General features: G+C 37.2%; 3 protein-coding genes across 12 annotated transcripts in view; 1 reads left to right on the forward strand and 2 right to left on the reverse strand.

Annotated features, from left to right (window-relative positions):
• Positions 1 to 4,937, reverse strand: part of LOC661745 (uncharacterized protein) — a 38,890-nt gene extending 33,953 nt beyond the window's left edge. For all 5 annotated transcript variants that reach the window (XR_001574957.2, XM_015980097.2, XM_008202262.3 and 2 more), the window contains exon 1: positions 4,804 to 4,937. The gene's annotated coding sequence lies outside the window, so the exon portion shown is untranslated. The remainder of the gene's footprint in view (positions 1 to 4,803) is intronic.
• A 2,549-nt stretch (positions 4,938 to 7,486) lies between these two features.
• Positions 7,487 to 19,917, forward strand: ctrip (circadian trip). Of its 6 annotated transcripts, none has more exons than XM_008202259.3 (16): positions 7,487 to 7,646; positions 8,558 to 8,766; positions 8,815 to 9,254; positions 10,801 to 11,147; positions 13,366 to 13,554; positions 13,605 to 13,817; positions 13,872 to 14,062; positions 14,260 to 14,448; positions 14,739 to 15,968; positions 16,022 to 17,086; positions 17,134 to 17,488; positions 17,539 to 17,718; positions 17,772 to 18,562; positions 18,610 to 18,798; positions 19,006 to 19,465; positions 19,511 to 19,917. In XM_008202259.3, exons 2-16 carry the CDS (start codon positions 8,644 to 8,646, stop codon positions 19,705 to 19,707), a joined length of 6,159 nt encoding a protein of 2,052 aa, XP_008200481.2. In that variant the 5' UTR covers positions 7,487 to 7,646; positions 8,558 to 8,643; the 3' UTR covers positions 19,708 to 19,917. The 6 variants fall into 6 exon arrangements, with proteins under 6 accessions (XP_008200481.2, XP_008200479.2, XP_008200482.2 ...); XM_008202257.3 differs by lacking the exon at positions 7,487 to 7,646 and adding an exon at positions 7,838 to 7,987; XM_008202260.3 differs by lacking the exon at positions 7,487 to 7,646 and adding an exon at positions 7,838 to 7,987 and having other exon boundaries at positions 8,815 to 9,233.
• Positions 19,918 to 20,299: 382 nt separating this feature from the next.
• LOC661662 (transmembrane protein 256 homolog) lies at positions 20,300 to 21,294 on the reverse strand. Its single transcript, XM_967811.5, has 3 exons — positions 21,105 to 21,294; positions 20,787 to 21,056; positions 20,300 to 20,736 (listed from the first exon to the last, which is right to left on the reverse strand). The coding sequence occupies exons 1-3, from the start codon at positions 21,177 to 21,179 to the stop codon at positions 20,593 to 20,595; spliced, it is 489 nt and encodes a 162-aa protein (XP_972904.2). The 5' UTR covers positions 21,180 to 21,294; the 3' UTR covers positions 20,300 to 20,592.
• Positions 21,295 to 21,486: the final 192 nt, after the last annotated feature.

Genomic DNA, 21,486 nt, shown 5'->3' on the forward strand with positions numbered 1-21,486 from the left:
ACCTGCTAGATCCACTTATAACAAAAAAATTTCATAACTGTTATATAAAATTGTGACAATGGTGGTTACTAAATTAAATTTTAAATTTTAAATTAATTTTGAATAAAGAGCATTTGGTTGTTTTCGTTGTAAGGTACATATTCATACTCTAGAACGCATTTTAGAAAAATATTTTTGATTATACAAAATGTTTCAAAAAATTATGGGGAATTAAAAAACAAAAATTTTTTCATATATTTCATAATGGTTAAAAGGTGAACATGGTTAAGATTTTTGGCAAATAACTCCAAATGTGTTAAATCAAACAAACAAAAATGGTGTTTTTTAATACCGCACTAAATGGTATAATAAACAAGCTGGTTTATAGAAGCGTAATTAATTTAATTCACAATTAAATTTAATTAAATTTAAAACAGAATAAGAAAATAAAATTTTAAAAGGACATAAATTGTAAACACTCTGTAGTAGGTCAGATTAATCAAATTTAATTAATAAGTCTGTTAGACCTTGCTCAACACTTAGGTAGTAATAATGTACACTGAAAAAAGCATTGTTTTTATTTTTTATTAATTTTTAGAACTAAAAGTGTAAAGTGTAGAGTTGGTAATTCTTGAACCGATTTGAAAAAAACTTCAGAAACATGTAAGAAACTTAAAATTGCAAGCCCTTAGAAAAAATTATTAATGAGAGCTGGGCCTGTAAACGTTTATAAAACTCCACTAAATTTCGTTCTTTTTCGCTACGGTTTGCAGGACGTCCTTAAAATATTTATTATCCAAATTGCGTTCGGTGGCCTCCACACGGCCGTAAAACTCGTGGACTTTGTTTCAAAAGTCGATTTGTCAAGTTTAAAACGGTTCCGTCCACTCTCGCTCGAATTTTCCCTCTTGCGTAGGGATAGATTTTGCTGCGAATTCGCTGACGCTCACTAATTTCCTTGTTGGTGCAAAACTTCAACTTGAGCACGTTTCACATTCGTCAAGTTATAACATTTAATTTCTCAGATTTATTCGTGAATGGTAAATTCGCCGAGAGAATTTCACCAAGGAATTGTTGTAAATAGAATCGGGATCCTGACAACGGTCTGGATCCTGGATCTTGCAGCAAATCGAGTTTCGAAGTGTTTGGGGACGGGCAAAGTTTGCTGGAATGGCAGCTTGTGTACCTGACAGGGGAACATCGTGTTTGTCAAGTGCTGGCAGAATTCGGTGCTCAAGCTAATATATTTCAACGAATCGGCACCCAACCAATTATATGTTTAAAGAAAATCTCAAATTTGTTTATTTTTTTTTAAATAAACTAACGGAAAGTTTTAGAATTGCTACGCAAACTTTCGCTTTTTTCTAAACTAATACAACGAGTTTATGTTCAGCAGTTACAGACTGTTTTGTTTTCGTCTAGACAAACCTGAAATCAAAGTTATTAAGCAAAAAAAGCCGTAGACGTTTGAATTAACACAAGGCTATTGCCTGCTGTAAATGTCAGCTATTTGTTTTTACAATCAGTTCATACTGTCTCTGAAACTAACAATTAATTGTATTCATGAATCTTTTATTTTGCGTCTGAAAATAATTTCGAATCAAATCATACATCGCATTCAGTTAATATAACCGGAAAACACGTGCAAGAATATTTCAAACTCGCATTAGCGATTATTCAAAGCGTTCCTCTTTTCTGAAATGTTTTTTCCCAGAATCTGGCTTGTTTGCAGCTCCCGTAAAACAAATATCGGTAAGATGTAAGTTGTTCGCTGTAAAACAGCAAGTGTGTAATATTCTACTCCGAAAATTACTCAGCACATTCAACCGAAGCATGCTTTTAAAGCTTCATTTAAAATGTAAAATACTCACTCATTACTTCCAACACAAAACAACCATTACACATACTTGAACATTTTTTAATTTCATTCTGCGTATAATTAAAACTGGATTCAAAGCGTAACTATAACAAAATTTCCGTTTTTGATGAAATAATATTACCATTACGAACAACGACGCATTTGGGACACAAAAGCAGAGACTCGCACGCTAAACAGAATGAAACGGATATTGTAATAAAATTATAGTCTTGAAAAGTTCGCTCAAGTAAAAGCGCGAGATGTTGGTAAAAACGCGGTTTGGTCTAACTTATTCATGAGTTTTCTAATCTTGCACTACCTCAATCGTTAGTAGCTTTAGCGAAATAGAAAAAAATAAAACAAAATTGAATATATTATTGTAGGAATGAATAAGAAACAACGGTTAAAAGCAACGCGAGTGCTGAAACAATGTAAATGAATTATTGTGTACGAATTGGCGTTTCATTGCCTCAGAAAATATGAATATTTGCCTTTGGAAAAGTCTTGTGTTAATAAACAATAATTCCCGTGTTTTATAATTTACTTTCCTGGCTATGTTTCCGTAAGCTCTCCTTTTGGGTTACTTTGAACGACAACACTCATTTATAATGTACGAGGGTCGGGTCTCCGATTACGATCGTTCAAACACTGTGGCTTGGTTCAATAATAATTAATAAACTGTCTCAAGATGGTAACAACATAATTTTGAACCCAACTAGTTTCGTCGCGGACAGTTTGCATTACTCGGGGAATAAAATAAATTGCAGTTTTCAGGAAACCTGGATGAGCTTCAGAATATTTTCAGGAATTATTCTGATCTGCATCCGTTACGTCTTATATTACGCCCGTGATTCGAATTTCAATTCTCTGTGTTAAAACCTGAGAACACTTGAAATTCCAAATACACCAATTGATTTTATTTATGTGTAGTAAATCTAAAGTTGGGTATAAAAATTGAGCATAAAGCACTCGTAAAATTTTTCGTTTACAAATATATTTTACTAATAATAAAAATTAAATTTAGGTCGGTGCTGCACCACTTTGATATGTTTTTAATCTCCATTAACGCAAAATGTATTAAAAGCTTTAAATTAAATTGAATACAGGTAATAGAGATTTGATAACCCTATTTTGCAATTAACTGTGTGCAGGTACTTTGTGGAAAACACAAATGAAAGTGTTGTCGACTTATTCAGCTCAGAATTTTCTTTGCGGAACGGGCTAATGCTGTATGCATGTCTCATTAACTCCATAATTAATTGCTAACACTGAGCAATTGTTCAATTTAAATAGTCACCTGCCTTATATAAACCATGTCATCGCAATTTAGTGAAACTAACTTTCGAAAACTTGAATTAATTTAACTTTTGGTAAAGTTGGTGCGGATGCGATTCCTTTAATTTAAAATGTTTTTAATTCAAAAATAATGACGAAAACTCACAGCGACCTGTTCTGATAATAAAAACTTATTTTGTATTTTTAGACTTTTTCTACGGAAAGTTTTAATTACTGTGTAAATAAACCTAACAGTTCTGGAACATAAACATACGCCAGGGCAGACAACAGACTTTTGACGAGAAACTTAATTAGGTAATTAAGTTAGTTTCTCTCCACATTTTCGTGTAATTCTTTCCTGCAGTGTCACTGCTAAATATTTAGGTGCAAAAATTAGGTATTTAAATAATTAGGTATAATTTGGTAAACTAAAGTAGATGTTTGAGAATAAAAACTGATATTTTTATAAGTCTCTATTTTTCATCTTAACAATAAAATGGCTGGGAAGACCAGCGAGAAAGTTATCTACAAACTGATTAAAAGCACTCGTCATCGATAAATCTGCGAAGTGGAGATGTTCTGTGGTTTCACCAGCGTTCAGTTCCCAGTGCAATAAAAAGAAATAAGGGAGGAGTAAAAATCATGATTGAGTAGCTAAATTGAAGGGATTAACTAAATTCTTCCTCTCGGGATTTAACGATATTTTTTAGGCAACACTAAAAGATGAACAGTCACTTATTTTGCATAAATGTGCAATTAATCAGAGTTCGACTGGTTAATTCGACTCAAATTTTGACCTCATTTAGAAAACAAACCAATCAGATTTGAAAAAGTTAGTTTTAATTAAAAATTTAATTATAAATTTGACAACGCAGTTAATTGTTTTTCTGCACAGTGCTTGGCGCCGTGTAGGCACAATTAAGCAAAACTTTCACCAATTTAATACAATTTTAATAGAAAATTTTGTAAACAAACATTCTTGCTTTTAATTATAAGCAAATAAATCTTGAAGAACGCCAGAAAGCGCTTCAAATATTCATGCACAAAGAACATATTCACCCACGGTTTGACACATATCACGAAATAGCACGTAAAATAAGACCTAAAGCAAGCCGAACAAAAAAAACATCTTGTCATCCTAAGTTTGAAAATTAGGTTTGGGAATGTGAATCAATAACACGAGTAATTTATCCAGATTTTTAAATTTCACACGCTGTAAAAGTATGCAAATGAGTTGTTAATTTTTAAGCCCACGCACGTAATAAAAAACTTTAGTGCCATTAGCTAATCGTGTAAGCTTCAGTTACAGATCAGGTACGCGAGATGCAAACTTGTATTTAATTTGATAAATTGTTTTAACGCCCTCGTCCCTTGATAATTGAGATAACAATATTGTACGCATCCTAGTGTACGATCCGTAATCCGCTTCTTTAATCAAATTTTTAATATCTCCCCAGTCCTTAAAATCCCATCATCTCGGCATAATAAATCGGTGAAAAAAATGCCTCGCTTGCGAAGTAGTGTTTTAATCGGGGTTAATTTTGGAATTTTTTATTTTGTTTTGGTTTGTGGCAAAAATGCTGTCTTTTTCGCTCTGTCAATTTGTCTTGTAGGTATAATTAATTGAATTCCCGAGAGAGTAAAGCGAAAGCGAGAAAAGAAAATTCGTGCGACACGAGTTGTTGACTTACCTCCGGACGACGATCCGCGTCGGCGTCTCCCTCGTGAGAGAGTTTCCCGAACACTAAACTGCAAGCCTGGGATGACGGCGCCTCGGCAAAGAGCAGTGACGCCTGGACCAGCCTCATCGATCGCATTCATCCCACTTCTGACGATCAGTGACGGCACCGCAAAATGTAGAAAAGGGGCCAACTTATCTCCTTACTCCCTATCTTATTCCTGGACCTTTCCGCGAATTAAGCGCTTAAGGACGCTTTTTTTCGACAAACGTCTAATTAAACCGCAAATTGAAACTCCGAAAAACCACTGGATATATTGGGACACCGAATAACCAACCAACAGTAGGAGATGGGGATGAAAAGTTTTTTCTCGAAAAATAAGGCGATCGGAATTAAAGTCAAAGACAAAGAAATTTTGCAATTGCAAAATGGCAATTTTCTATAATTCGAAGATAAAGTTATAGGTGAATACGGTTTGCGTATTCAGATCCCCTAAACAATTATACATAAGGTATTGTCGATTTTGGGTTCTTGGGGCGATTTTCCGACACTTGGAACATGAATATTTTATCGGTCGAACACGTTCATAACTTACTAAGCGTAGAGCAGTTTAACCGATTTAAAAATATATTAGATCTTTTCGAACTTGAGACATCAAGCGTTAATAGCTTTCTGTATTTCAAGGAAAGAAAAACATGCATTTTCTGTAGAAGATGAATTAATACCCGACGCGAAACGGAGGGCAATAATTTAATAAGGAAGAGAAAAAAAAAATTTCACTTTATTCAATTAATAATATTTATAATTCTTCGATTATTAGTGATAACTTGCTTGGCATTATTATCTATTGAAAGTCAAAAACTCAGAATCTGTTTTAGTTATAACAACTCTTAGCTTCAGTTAGGATTTAAAATAAAAAATTAAAAAAATTTGTCTTATAATTTAAAAGATATGCACTTTTCTAAAATTTTTTAAATTCTAGAAATGCAAATGACAAAAAGTATCATATAGAATAATTTTTATGGTTTGTTGATTTTATGTTCGATTTAATTAAAATATGACCAGTTCCCAAATTGTGTTTAAATTGTGATAAAAAATTATAAAGTAGAGATGTTTGAAACTTAAAAGCCCATCAAGGACAAAAAATTTAACATTTGATTATTTAAAAAAAAAGTACTAATCCTAGTTCAAAATTAAAATATAAAAAAAATTCAGCAATAATAAGTTTTCGATTATTCCGTCTTAAATAAATAAATAAATAAATTGCAAAACTCTTAGAACTTGCTTTGCATTTTCTATTAGAAGACAAAACCTTGAATCTGTTGCAGTTATACCTACTCATAATTTCATTTAGAAAAACCATAATAATTGACATTTTAATATGAAAAAATATTATTAAAAATTTATTTTTCTGTATATTTTCTTAGACCATTTTTTTAGATGATTTTACTTAATTTCAGACCATCTTACACGAAAAATTGTTGTTTGGCAAAAATTTAGATCAATATCCCAACAATTACTTGTCGTCGAGCATTTCAAACGGTCGCATTTTTTTCTGAGCCTATAATTTTACGTTGAGTAATTTACGAATTTTACCACTTTTTCAACAATTTCAGTACATAAATGCTAGATGCTAAAAAGGCAAAAAGCGTAATTTTTTTGAATCTTAAATTTATGATTTTTTGATTTTATGTTAGCTTTCATTAAATTTTGACGTCTAGGTACCCAAACTGTGTCTAAATTGTGATAAAAATTATAAAGTTGATCGAAAGCTTACATCGAAAACAGAGAATCTAGCTTTCGGCTATTTTTTAAGGTTGCTATGATTTATTTTGAGTATACGAGGCAAAAAGTCGATTATATCTTAGTTTTTGATTTCGTCCATAGTTTTTTCAACGTTTAGTAAAACACCGAATACTATACACAAAGTTTTCTCGCTTCCAATTGCAGAAAAGTATTGATAATCCTCGCCATTCAAAAAATCGATGTATTATTTTGAAATTCTCGATGAAAGAAGGTTGAATTAGCTTCTTATCTCAGAAAATTTTCTTCTATAGATATAGCTAAACTCGTATCATTTAAATTATGTTCACACCCTAGGTAATTTGGATGATAATTGGTCAGTATAAATCGTTATTTAAACGATTTACGTCTTTAAACAGGCGCAATTATTTAAAGATCGACTTTCACAAGTGAATTACACCCAAATTTAAATGAAAATAAAATATATTTATTGTTTTTTTAAATCTGTAAGGTTTGATTTACAGAACGTTTTAAACGCAAGTAATTTTTAAATTAACTTAATTAGAATTAGTTTAATCCTGAATTAAGTTTTTAATTTCGCTTTTTATCAACCGACCTTTACAACTGGTTTACAGAATATTTTAATGGAAGTCATATTTTAATTCGAGATTAACTAATTAATGTCAAATTAGTTTAATTCGTAGTTAAATTTTAATTTAATTTTCTGTAAACCGACCTTTAGATTTCTAAAAAACCAAAAAAAGTTTGAATCCAAAATTTTTTATTATTTCAAAATTTTTGTAGGATGTTTCCCAATAATTTTAGAAGTTAGTTATTGCTGTTTTAAATTTTTTTTCTTTGTAATAAAATTTAAATTGAGCTTTATTCTTTGCCAAGTGGCGACATCTAAACGTTTGCGCTCAAAGTTTTCTTTCTCCTGCTATGAAACGATCCAGAAACCTTTGGAAAACAACTTCATATTTGAAAACTTTGGTTCTTAGGTTAAAAGATTCCCAGTGACAGAAAAATTTTCGTGAACATAATGAAGAAATAATGACGATACATCTTCGTCGCAAGCTCAGTTTATGATCGTTTTGGTTTCCGTCTCTTCGGTAAGTTTTACTATGTAAGAAACTTGTGCGATCATTTGTAACCTCAAAACTTTCACTTGTCGTCATGTGTTGCCTGTCCATCGTTACTTTTCCCTTGAGAAGAGCAATTTTCGCAATAATTAGCACGTGTAATGATGCAGAAACTAATAAATAAGAAAAAAGGTCTCGGAATTATCATTCTCCCCTTACAGGTTTTGCGGTAGTTGGGTGTCGGCTTGTCAGATGTCGCTGCGTTCATTTTTATTATTGTAAAACTCGCTTATCACAATAAAACAGACGATTATGGTGCGCCATGGATGTAAAATTTTTGTGAACAATTTCTCAGTTTAGCCGCATTAATTGTAAGTTTTGTGTTAATCGTAATCAGGGTGCAAAAGTTGCTTTGTGTGCTTAAGGGTCTAACTGGTTCTCGGAACTGGTTCTGCGAATTTTTCAGTTGTGTGAATGGGATTTTTTAGTTACATGGTTGCAGGGCAGCCGTGCTGCAAACTTGTCAGTGTCTCCCGAAATTTGTACATTTTTGATTAGTTTTTGTAAGTTTAGGAGTCGCCGTACGATGTATATAATAGGTAGGTGGTGTAGAATAGCGAGGATTGGCGTTTTTCGCTCTTGGTAACATCTGTACTTGTACAGTCAGCCGATAGTTTTATTGCATTTTGATACCCAATGTCATATTTGTGCCCATGTAATGGAGCCTTTGTCCATGAAATCGAAATCGCCTTGTCTCCCAACTCGCCTAATTAAGGCGATTATTTTTAGAAGTTGTTAATCAAACGAACGCCGTGCAATCCTCCCTGGAAAATTTCGCTGGGTGTTTTCGTTCAGACATTTCGTCCAGTTGTTTATTTGCCCATGACTCAGGGCAAATGTTTGACTTGACAAGCACTCTGGCAATTTTTCATGTATTTCAGTTCCCGAACATAGCAAAACCCGAGCACGCTGAATCACAAGGGAATGAGTGTCGCTGGTAAGTGGAGGTGTCTGGAACGCTTCGTCTATGGCAGATCCAGCTAACGCAAACGCTGCTGCCAGCACAAGCCGCCGCAAGCGTGTGCTGCCCCCGCAGCCACGTGCCGAGGCCAAGCGCCTTTGCCCCCAGGAAGACGACTCTAGACATAAAGTGAGCAGCCCCTGTGGCCCCGGCGCACCTAACCCCCGTCTGTCGCAGGTGGACACCGCAAAGACAAGTCTGGCTAACAACAAACACCCAAAATCAAAAAATCAGGAGGAATTCGCGTCAACTTCGAGGCAAATCAAAAAGAAGCAAGGCGTTGCTTCAACGTCAAGGACGTCGAGATCTCATCCTGATATTTTTGAACTAGAACTACCCGAAGTTACGAGGCAAAAGCGGAACAAGAACACTACCGAGATTAATCATAAACACAACAATATTGCGACTACTTCGAAACATAGCACTGAACCTTCTTCAAGTTCGTTAGATAGTTTCAATTCCAAAGCGAGCACTTCGAAATCTTCCTCTTCTTCGAAACATAAGTTAAAGAAATTCAGGAAAAACTCCAAGTCACCGACTACACACAAAACCGAGGCTAAGGAACATCGCGGCGAGAAATCCGGTTCTTCACATAGGTTAGAAAAACATAGGATTAGGTATGTGTGTGTCTTGTTCTGAATTCTGGTAATTTGAACATGAAAACAAAATTTTATTCGATGAATCTATTGCGCAATAAAAATGCAAGTCATTGAATTCGTGATTAGTTGTCTTCATTTTTTTTTATTTTAATATAAAAACTAAGACAGTTGCGAATATGCTGATTTTGAAAGATAAAAATTTTGATTTATGGTCCGTTATGGCCATCCTTAGGTCTAGGACGGTTATAGCAGCGATGGGAACGTGATTACTAGAGCAAAACAGTGATTATCTAATTTTTTATGTGTTTGAATTTTGCTCGGTTTTAATTATTTCACTTATTTCAAACAAAACAAATTGAAAAATTAACAATCGTTTAATCTCTAGAATAGAGATTTCGTATTTAGTGAAATGTAATGACAGCATAATAAATCATTTAATTAGCTCTAAACACGTTACTTATTCTACCAACAATTATCTTCATTGTGGTCTGCTTTCTACCACAGTTTAGAATTTTTTACATTACTGCAAGTGAAACTCAGGATTTGAGGTTTTATTTTTCATTTTAACTAAAACTGTAGATAATTTATGATGTAACATGGGTTATTTTTGTATGGCATTAAAGAAACACAAATGTCAATATTTGGAAACCTTCAAAATTTACATTTAATACTTGGGTAATTATCAGTTAGGAGATTTTGATTTTATCAATTTTATTTGTACTAGTTAAGCAACTGGAGCCACATTTGTAAAATTTGAAATACGAACAGGAAAAAAAAATACAAATTGATGTCGGACGGGAGACAAAAAAAAACCTCACGTTTATCGTTGAATAATAATTCTGTTAATTTAAAAGGCACTAATTCCAACAATTCCATCATTTTTGAAGTAAAATGTAGAACTTGTTGAAACTTTGAAACCACAGAAGCGAAGAACAAGGCAATGTGTAACGACTTCTAATTAATTTACTTTTTTTACACATGACGGACGGGACAAAAAATTCTTGTAGATGAAAATAACTAAAAAAAATATTCAGTTCCAATTATTAAAGACTTTAACAATAGCAAAATTAAACAGTGGAAAGTATTGGTCTTGTTTAACACGAAGTAAGAAATAAGAGCAACATTTACATGTTTGCAATAACGAACTGGACACGAAAGATAAAAAGCAATGTTACTAATCAATTTACTTAGCAATTTGAATTTTCTAAACTAGAAAAACTTTAAAAATTATTCACCAGTTGTTGTACATGAGCTGTCAACAGTATTTTACGTTATCGCCTATAACCCAATGAATTATTTCAATTTAAATGATTATGCTCTCCAACTGTTAATTCACAACGAAAAAAAATTTTTTTTTGACCCAAAATACATAAACCAAATCGTGTATTTTGAAAGAAACTTTACATACTAAAATTATTTTGAAATATTTGATGTCAGTTTCATTATTCCTGTTCGTACATCTAAAGAATGTGACAAGGCTTGCTGATTATTTTTTCTTCAGTACATTTACTTTTCGACTTATTTCGTATGTTTTCGTGGAAATTATTTGCTCGGTCTGTTTTAGGTGTAAGGTGGAAATCAAGGATTCTCCAAGACAGAGAAACAACCATAGACGTTCAGAACGCTATAGCAGCAGAAGTGACATAGGTCTGAACCACAAGAAATACGAATCGGAGGAGAGCCTGAGTAGTGAGAACAGCGTGCATAAATATCCTCTCCGAAGTCGTAGCTTTACCGACCAGAGCTCTCAAACCAGCCATCAATCAAGAAAGTCACCATCCGGACGAGTAAAACGTGAACTTGTAGCACTGGGGGCGACCAGCAGTCAGCCTAATACTCGTGAGGAGCAGGAGCCCTCTCGCCTCACGCGAAGCGGAGCAGTGCTGAGGCGTAGCACACGAAATAGCAAAGGTATTTAGTATTTTTTTAAGTGTGACGTCGACGACGAATTATTTTTATTACCCGAAATAAAAAATTTGATATGTAAATGCCGCGAATATTTTTACACACATACATAAATAATAATCGAAAATAATGAAGGAATTTAACCAAAAATAACTGCGCAAGATTGAGTCTTATCATTTTCAAATTGTGATAATGTAAAAGTGTCGAGTGGAGATCAGTAACGACACATTTTTTTCGTTTGTGTATCTGTTTCCTTGCCGGAAACGGCATGGAAAAGTTGGTATAGGGTATTTTATCAATAAACTAAGACCAACGAAATATTGAGGTAGGTATTTGTACGAAACATGAAACAATTTTATGTTATATACGTTACATTTGAACTAAAAACACGATTTGTTTGGTGCTATTCCACAAAAAATGTTTATAAAACTTTATCGCTGTAATAGATTAATTAAATAGGGATTTCAAAACATCGATCATTAACAAATAATACTCAAACTACGCACTGCGACTTTTTTCCTTTGTCCACAACTAATGCAATATTTATTTTCTGAACAGGTCTATTTCTTATCAACCCAATACCTCCATAAAATTTCAAAGATAATATTCTGACAGATAAAATAATTTAACTCGAAGTAATCTATTATTATTCATTCCAAGCGATTTTTGCTCAATCACTTTTAAAAGAATAATAATTAATAATTTTCCTGTGTAATGAATAGATAAGGTTATTGGTTGTATGTTCTCCATTTGTTCTAGTAGCAGTTATCGTGCAGGAAAAATTTCTAGTCGCTTCAGATAGTGATGTTATAAATATTGTTTTTTAAGTCTATCTGCAAGTCGTGTTTACAAATTTAAATTGACAGAAATAATTTATTTGATATTGCATGTAAGTTCACTACACACAGTACAAAGATATTTTGTAGCTAAATGTACACTAATCAAGATTGGTTTTTGCAAATAATGTGTATTTAACGACGCTAATTCCCCCGGCGTTAATCTGTTTGGAATAATATTACAAAATTTGTAATGGTGTACGTGGTGGGGGTTAATTCAAAGATAACTAGCATTTTGTTTGTAGTTTAGTATATCAAGGTGTTGTGGATAATATTGAGGTTTTAAGTAAGTTTTTGTAAATTTGAGAGCTGTAACTGATCTAGAAATGTCTCATTAGGCTTAAAATGATTATCTTAGGTTTGGTTTTATCTTCAACAACCGACAAAATACAAGGTTGCTGATTCATAAAAGTATACAATTTTAGTAATTAATTGTGAATCTGTTTTTAATCCGTTTTTTGTTTCCCAATTAAAGAACGACTATTTTACGGCGCATTTTTTTAAAATTAATTGTGATTTAGTAGAAATTTTACTCAGTCAGAATTCCTGTTGTTTTTATGGAGTGTCGGTTTTAACTTATTAATAACCCTTATCATCACAAGGCAACATAGGAAAATGATTATTGTGGTTAAGAAAAAAAATGGTTGGAATTTTTTAACGTATGTTAAAAACTGTAAAAACTCGCACTTATTACTACTTTTGGAAAGAATTTACATATTCTTTGTTGTAAGATATAATCGCTAACTTGACAAATAACAATAGGGTAGTGTTTTTGTGGACTCCAGGAATTGAATAGAAATTTTCTGTTTGTTTAAAACTGGTGGAAAATAGTGCTCTTAAATTATTATTTTCACAACACTATCGATTTTTTATATATATTTATCATCGGTCAGGTGTAAAGATTTAAGGTAAACTTTACATTCGTAACACCAGAACTTTGAAAAAGAAAATGCAAGACATCCTTGCCAATTACAGTATTAACATGAAGATTAGTAAAAGTGTGATTGTGTGGGAGCAATCTGTGTGATTTGTTTTTCTGGATGTTTTAAAATATGCACAAAACATAGTAGTTACAATATTTGCACAAACATTTTTTACAACTCGCAATAAACTAAAGAAATGCAAACCATATGTCGCGTTGCGTTACAGAGTGTATCTATCAATCTTTGAGCCGACAGCTGTCATAATTTCACGTTAGTAGAGCAAATTTTTCCCATCACAATACACAAACTCAGCTCTCTATTAAATTATATTTAGCTCGTCGTTATAGAAATGCGGTATTATGAGAACGGGCATCTTTACAAATTCGTCGGCGTATTGAATGTGGAAAGTTGTGTGTTAGTTATTGCATGTATGAGTCAGTCAATTGATATGTATCTTTATTTCAGCGCACAGCTCAACAACGGGTTCCTGTGCAAGCTCGAGCGGCGCAAGTGGCAGCGGCAGCAGCTCGAGACGAGCAGCGAGGCAGCATAAGGTGGGGGCGGCCGCTCCGGCTCTCCTTACAGCCCCTGCCACTCACGCTGCCGCAGCCATGGCCGCCGATCAACCAGATATGCCCAACAATGGCCTGTCAGGTAACAACTCTCTCAAACACCGTACAAAAAACATCACGCATTGTCTTTAGCTTCGGAAGAGCCACCGTCTCCACAGGAGGCCACACAGGCGATGCCTTCCAGCGGGGGCCCTTCCGGACCTGGGGCCGACTCCGAAAGCGAGGACAGCGAAGTGGGGCGTCTGCAAGCTCTCTTGGAGGCGAGAGGACTTCCTCCGCATTTGTTTGGCGCATTAGGCCCTCGAATGCAGCATTTGTTGCACAGGAGTATGGGATCCAACAGCTGTACGTTTGAAACAATGATCAGGGATTTTGATGATTATTGATAATTTTTTTCAGCTGTCGCTAGAGCACAAGCACTTTTACCAGGTCTACAAGCTACAGGTGACGAAGGCCAACAGCTACAAGCTGTCATAGAGATGTGCCAAGTGTTGGTGATGGGTAACGAGGAGATTCTTACCGGCTTTCCTGTCAAGCCAGTAGTACAAGCATTGATCACTCTGCTGGGAATGGAGCATAATTTTGATATTGTAAGTCGTGGTTCTCGGCGAGAGGTTTGCAACTATTTAAGTGGTACAAAAATTGTGCCATGTTAGGTGCGAACCTTAGAGTAATATTACATATCAGGTGCAGCCAGTTTTTGAGCTTTAACTGGTTGTGTATACTATTGTATACATCTTTTATTTAATTGTTTGGAGGAATGAATTTAATGTGATTTTTTTAACAGATGAATCATGCTTGTCGTGCTTTGACCTACATGATGGAAGCTCTTCCAAGATCATCTGCGATTGTCGTAGATGCTGTTCCTGTTTTTCTCGAGAAACTACAAGTTATACAGTGTATGGATGTTGCAGAACAGTCGCTTACTGCGCTTGATATGCTGTCTCGTCGTCATTCTAAAGCGATTTTACAAGCGGTGAGTGACCCGACCACTAGTAGGGAAGAATTACTATTTTATAATTAACTATTTGAAGAATTAGAGAGAATTAAGAAAGAGAAATAATATTTTCTATTTGTCTAATTAAAAACTTTAATATTGTACACTTTACAAAAAGATGCTCACATTAAGGATGGCTTTTACTAGGTTTTACTATCTTCGGATAAGTTATTCGTGATATAATATTATTACAACAATACTTTTTTCAACATTTACCACCTTAGCCAAGTATTGCAAACACCATTGAAAGGTATTTTTTCTCTTTCTAGCGGGGCGTTTCTGCGTGCTTGATGTACTTGGATTTCTTTTCCATAAACGCCCAACGCAACGCCCTTTCAATCACGGCAAACTGTTGCCTAAACCTGACATCGGAAGAATTCCAATACGTACAAGAATCATTGCCCTTGTTAGCAAGCCGTTTAACCCAACAAGATAAAAAATGTGTCGAAAGCGTTTGCTTGGCATTTTCGCGTTTGGTCGATAGTTTTCAATTAGAACCAGCACGTCTCCAAGAAATTGCCAGTACTGAACTTCTAACCAACTTACAACAACTTCTAGTTGTGACCCCACCTGTAATAAGCACCGGAACATTCATCACAGTTTTAAGAATGCTATCAGTCATGTGTGCCAATTGTCCCGATCTAGCTTTAACTCTCCTCAAACAAAACATAGCCGAAACTTTGCTGTATTTACTGACCGGATCTGCGGAAGTTAACCAGGATGAAGTGGAGCTAATACCAAGGCAACCGCAGGAACAGTTCGAAATCACGGCTCTTATTGGCGAACTGATGCCTAAACTGCCATCTGATGGTATTTTCGCTGTAGATGCCTTACTTGAACGGCCCTCGAACGTGGCGAAGGACCAACCGGTGTGGCAATGGAGGGATGATCGTGGGTTGTGGCACGCTTATGGTGCTGTCGATAGTCGTATAATTGAGGCAGCGCATCTTAACGGCGACGATGAAGTCAGTTTGAACACTTTGGGGCGCATTTATACGATTGATTTTCATTCCATGCAACAAATCAACGAAGATACGGGTACTTCAAGACCGGTTCAACGTCGGTTCACACCAACTAGTGCCCAGTCAAGTGGGTCTGAATCATCGCATTCGGGAAGTCGCCCGAATTCAGCAAGTCGTGATGCTCGCGTTGCGTGCCTTCGCGAGGAGCGCGGCCTTGCAGCCGCGTTTATTCGTTCGTTGTTCTCCGTATTGTACGAAGTGTACTCGTCGAGTGCCGGACCGGCGGTTAGATGTAAGTGTTTGAAAGCCTTATTGAGGATGGTGTATTATGCCAGTCCCGAACTGTTGAAAGACGTTTTGAAAAACCAAGTCGTGAGTAGTCATATCGCCGGTATGATGGCGTCTAGTGATTTAAGAATCGTTGTTGGTGCCTTGCAAATGGCTGAAATTCTTATGAATAAGTTACCTGAAGAGTTCGGGGTGCACTTTAGGCGAGAGGGCGTCATACACCAGATTAACCGACTTGCGGACCCTGAGGTACGTTTTTTGTTTGTTTTGTAATTTGATTTCCACGATTTTTGTTATTTCAGATTCCATTAGGCGGTAGCCCCCCAAAATCGAGCTACAGCTCCGCTTCATTTTCCTCAACTTTGAACGAACCTAGCACTTCTCAACCCTCGAGCAGCTCCAGCCATATCGCGAACGGTTCAGCGACCAGTTCCCACATTGGCACTCCCCTGTCCTCAGCAATGTACACTTCGACTCCAGACACCCAACGTGTTCAAGAATCTGAAACTCGTTCACCTAGTCCCTCACACGTACGATTAAGTGACGTATTGAAACGTAAACGGGTACCGAAACGATCAGGAGTGTCGAGTCGTTCCAAGACACGTCACGAAGATCTCCCTATATCACCATCCCTAATGCAAGATTTGTTCACAAAAGCTGCATCTTTGGGCACGTCAACACCCAGCAATTCGTCAAGACCTCGATATTCAGGCTCCAGTTCAAAAACTAGTTTCCTACAGAGCCTGAATCCGGCGAGATGGGGAAGAACAATGAATTCCTCACACGATCGTAATTACAGCAAAGATGCCTTGAATAGTCTGACCAAATCGGCGTCAAACTCGCATATCACCGCTGGGAATAGAGAGAAGACAAGGACTTGGGTCCGCGAACAAGCTTCGAAATTCATTGAAACTTATTCAGCGAATGAAGAAGACCATCATCCTGCTACAAACGTTATCACGAGATTGAAATCGGCGATTGAAAAGTTGCCCACGATTCGGTGTGCTGAGGCTTTGCGCGAGTTGCGCGAGATTTTGATAGATTCGGATGTGTCTCCATTCGAAGTGAATTACTCGGGGCTGATTAAATCCCTGTTGGTGTATTTGGCCGATGTTGAGGGGCCGTTTGACCGTGATCAGAGACTGAGGATCATGCTGAACGTATTCGCTGGTTGTCCCTTGGAAGCGAACGTGACTGAAATAACACAGTTGAATTCGGCTTGGATGAGTGCGCTTGTGGCGAAACTGAACGGCTGCGTCTCGCAGTTGGAACAGTTTCCTGTGAAAGTTCACGATTTGCCGGCGAGTTCGGGCGCTGGGAGGGGTGGAACTAGTGCTCTTAAGTTTTTCAATACACACCAGTTAAAGGTTGGTCGATTTGTAGCGTGAATTTTGATTGATACTTTTCTTTCCAGTGCAATTTACAAAGGCACCCCGATTGTACCAATTTGAAGCAGTGGAAGGGTGGTACGGTCAAAATCGATCCTCTTGCCTTGGTGCAAGCGATCGAGCGGTATTTGGTCGTTCGCGGGTACGGCCGTTTGCGTGATAAAGACAGTGCCGATAGTGATGATGGTGATTCCGACGATGATATCGACGATACGTTGGCGGGGGTTGTCATATCGCAGTCTGGAGCTAGGCATAAGTTACAATTTTTGATAGGCAACAATGTTTTACCTTACAATATGACGGTGTATCAGGCTGTACGACAGTTTAGTAATAATGGCAATGACCAAAGTGAGACGGATACAGATAACGAAACTCCTTTAGGTTCGTTTGTTTGAAGTTATTTTAAGAGAGAAATTACAATTTTGTCATAGGGAACGTTGGTATTTGGGTCCAAACACACGTAATTTATTATCGACCATTGAAGGAAGATGGTTCATCGTCTGGCAAACCTAGTTCATCGAGTGGAACGTCTTCGAGTCACTCGAGCAGGAAAGGGAAGGGGTCGTCAAGTAAGAGCACTTCTCGGCGTAAAGGAGACGACTTATGGAACGGTAAGTGCAATATGTGCGATTTGTGTTTGAAATTGCGTTGTTTCAACCTTTAGAAGGAATAACACCTCTCGTTCACTCGCCTTTGTCGCCGTTTTTAACGACTCAATTGCCCGATTCGGTGACAATTCAAGACGCCTCGTTGGAAGTGTTGTGTCTTTTGCGTATCTTGAACGCTCTCAACCTCTACTGGAGCACTCTGTACCCCGCCATAGAATACAGACCAATCGTTTCACCGTCGGAATTTCTCAATAGTAAAATAGCGGCAAAAGCCAGCCGCCAGCTTCAAGACCCCTTAGTCATAATGACCGGTAACCTCCCTAACTGGCTTCAACAGATCGCCTCAGTCTGTCCTTTCCTGTTCCCGTTTGAAACACGTCAACTACTATTCTACGCTACTTCATTCGACCGAGACCGGGCCCTACAGCGCCTCCTGGACATGTCACCAGAATTGAGTTCTAGTGACTCGCAAGAACGCGTCACTCCACGACTGGATCGAAGAAAACGCACCATTTCTCGAATTGATATTTTGAAACAGGCCGAACAAGTGATGCAAGACTTGGCGTCGTCGAAAGCACTCCTGGAAGTGCAATACGAGAACGAAGTCGGTACGGGATTAGGACCCACGTTGGAGTTCTATGCTCTTGTATCGAAAGAATTGCAAAAGAGTAATTTGGAATTGTGGAATGCACCCGATTCGCATAGCAGCGAGTACGTGAATTGTCCAGCCGGTTTGTTCCCGTCGCCGTTGCCGAGAGGCGCAAAAGTTGGACAGATTACGAAAGTTAAGAGCAAGTTTCGGTTTTTGGGCAAGTTCATGGCCAAGGCGGTTATGGATTCGAGAATGGTATTGATTTGAGTGGATTTGTTTCAGTTTTAATTCGGGTTTTTCAGTTGGATCTTCCGTTTTCGTTGTCGTTTTATCGCTGGCTGTTGGGACAAGAGCATTGCTTGATCCTTGCCGATCTTAAGTATGTAGCACCCGAGATTTACAAGAATTTGAAGAAGATGCACGCCGTCGTGAGACAACGGGATGCCATATTGCAAGACCCCAACTTGACACCGGAACAAAAGGAGGAAGAGGTATGATTTTTTCAGTTTAGTTTCTGCCTCTGTCGAGGGGTTTTTTAATCATTGACTTGAGTTTGGAAAGTTTGAAAAAAATTCTCAAATGTGGTTACAAACCCTAACAACTGAATGTTTTGGCGAAATCTCGTTATATTTTTAATTCTCAAACAGCCAATCCACGATTTATTTAAATATGTTCTTAAAATTTACTCTCAATGACAGGTCGAGAAGCTGGAGTTTGACGGCTGCCCGATCAGCGAGCTCGGCCTAGACTTCGTTCTTCCCGGGCACAACGTGGAGTTGATAAAGAACGGGAAGTCCACTCACGTCACGATCCACAATTTGCACCTTTACATAAAACTGGTGACACACTGGATGCTGGTTGAGGGCGTTAACCGGCAGATGGAGTCATTGCGCGAAGGATTCGAGTCCGTATTTCCGTTGCAAAACCTGCGTGTGTTCCAACCTGAAGAACTGGAGGCGGTGTTCTGCGGCAGTCCGCGCGATTCGATCGCCGGTTGGGACATCAAGACGTTGATGGAGTGTTGCAAACCGGATCACGGGTACACACCCGATTCCAGAGCGATCAGGTTCCTGTTTGAAGTATTGAGTTCATACGACCGCGAGGAGCAGAGGATGTTTGTGCAGTTTTTGACCGGAAGTCCGCGTCTACCGGTCGGAGGTAAGAATGGTTTGTTAGAGTTTCGTGTTTTGATTGCCGTTTCAGGGTTTAAGGCACTGTCGCCACCGCTGACTGTGGTCCGGAAAACTTTGGAACCCAACATGAACCCTGATGATTTTCTCCCGTCTGTGATGACTTGTGTTAACTACCTCAAATTACCTGACTATACAAGCATTGAAGTGATGCGGATGAAACTTCACTTGGCTGCCTCTGAAGGACAGCATTCCTTCTATTTATCATAAAAACTGTAAGAGGTGTTTGATAAACTCGTGAACTCTACTCTAGTGTATTTTATATTAAAAATGAAAAATAGTCAACAAAGTTCGAATACTTGATATTATATTTCATGAGATGCAGCCCCCATCGCGGGTCAAGGTGCCCAAGCTACATGATTCAGTTATTTATATCTTATTGCTGTTTCTTTCGTGATATTAAAAAAGTTGTTTACTTTGGTAATGTGTTTTTGTTATATTTAATCGATATTTTAAGTTTAGTTGGTTTAGAATTCTGAGTGATTATTTTACTTAGGCACCTATAGTTAGTGAAGTGTGCTTGGTGTTTTTTTCTTTGTTTCGTTTTTCTCTTCAAGAACAGGGGGCAACGACTGAGTGTGCAATGAACACGAGTGTAGTTCTAAGGTGTCACAACGAACAGTTGAAGTACTAATTAAGGTCTATTTGCCAAATGTATAGTTTACCGTTCTCACTCTTGAAGTGATCAGTTATTAACAAAAGGTAGTTTTAATTTACAAATATGTTTCAATAAAATTTGTATACATAACCGCAACCGCCTTTCATTACCTGCACTTGGGGAGAGCACAAGAAATACGCAAAATACCAACATCCCAAAGTGTATTACACTCAATACAATTAAAATAAATCACAGGCTATGAGGGAATCAAACGTCTAATTTGTACACTAATGGCTTAAATAATCAATGTGTTCACTGTTTGAGTTTTTTTCTTAGTCTTTTATGAGTGACATTTATTACAATTAGCTAAACTACTATATATTGGGACATTTCAATGACTTTAAAATTACGCCCAACCCAAAATGTAATACTTCACACGTAAACAAAATAATTACCTAAATTTTAATTATGACTAGGATATACACAGAATAGAAAAATTACAGGATCATTGTCAACCACCCCACAATTAGGATAGTTCCCCCCACGGGTGCAAGTCTCCCAAATTTGTTATCCCCTGTGAAAGCGTGGTAATAGCAAGCTCCTGAAAACAGCGTTGTGCCTAAAATTATCAACGACCCGCTCTGAAAAACCAACAATTTAATAAAAGCCCACAGTTTCCCAATCCACTGACCAATTTTGGGTTTTTACACATCGGTACCCCCATCAAAGCCAAAGTGTGCAAAAAGTGGTATCTATTCCCCGTTTCGAAGATGGGTTTGAGCTCATCGGCCCTGTCCTTCGGGTACGACCTGTGGGCCCCGTAAGCCCCCAAAGCGACGGCCGAGGCCCCCATCAAGCCCGCCAAGCGCACAAAAGGGCCGTTCTCAGACGCCAGTTTCCATAACGGCTTCGTCTCGTGGATCACTGTGACGGTTTGTGGGGGAAGCGGCATTTTATCGGGCTACAAACGAATTCAAAGAACGTGCACTGCAAACAATGATTGACTCACTAGAACGTAAGACTTGACAGTTTTTGACACCGGGTTGTCGTACACGACGTAATTTACAAAGTCATTAAGCCCCATTTCAACTAACTACGCGATTTGGGCCCGAAATCGCCAAGAATTTGATTCAAAAATAAATAAGACCAACGGTTTGACAGCTATTTGACAACACAATCAGCTGTTTCCTAGGTTCCCGAATGTCGTTAACACCGAAAATGTCAAAATTAACGAATTAATAACACAGAAGAAATGTTTACACTCTCTCCACTCTCTCTTATTCTATGTTTACACAAACTATGAACTACTCTCTCTTATTCTATGACTAGTGTATAATATGGTTTCAACTGACAATGAGTTGCAACGACCAACTCTTGTCAGTTTCCAAGCC

The sequence above is a fragment of the Tribolium castaneum genome, chromosome 5 (assembly GCF_031307605.1).
Source record: "Tribolium castaneum strain GA2 chromosome 5, icTriCast1.1, whole genome shotgun sequence".
NCBI lineage: Eukaryota > Metazoa > Arthropoda > Insecta > Coleoptera > Tenebrionidae > Tribolium > Tribolium castaneum.

Coding starts and splice junctions, on each gene's coding strand:
- ctrip (XM_008202259.3), top strand. CDS start 8,644: ATGGCAGATCCAGCTAACGCAAACGCTGCTGCCAGCACAAGCCGCCGC. Junction 9,255..10,800: donor TTAGAAAAACATAGGATTAG/GTATGTGTGTGT, acceptor GGTCTGTTTTAG/GTGTAAGGTGGAAATCAAGG. Junction 15,969..16,021: donor ACCGACTTGCGGACCCTGAG/GTACGTTTTTTG, acceptor TTGTTATTTCAG/ATTCCATTAGGCGGTAGCCC.
- LOC661662 (XM_967811.5), bottom strand. CDS start 21,179: ATGGGGCTTAATGACTTTGTAAATTACGTCGTGTACGACAACCCGGTG. Junction 21,057..21,104: donor CTGTCAAGTCTTACGTTCTA/GTGAGTCAATCA, acceptor ATTCGTTTGTAG/CCCGATAAAATGCCGCTTCC. Junction 20,737..20,786: donor TGTGTAAAAACCCAAAATTG/GTCAGTGGATTG, acceptor TTGGTTTTTCAG/AGCGGGTCGTTGATAATTTT.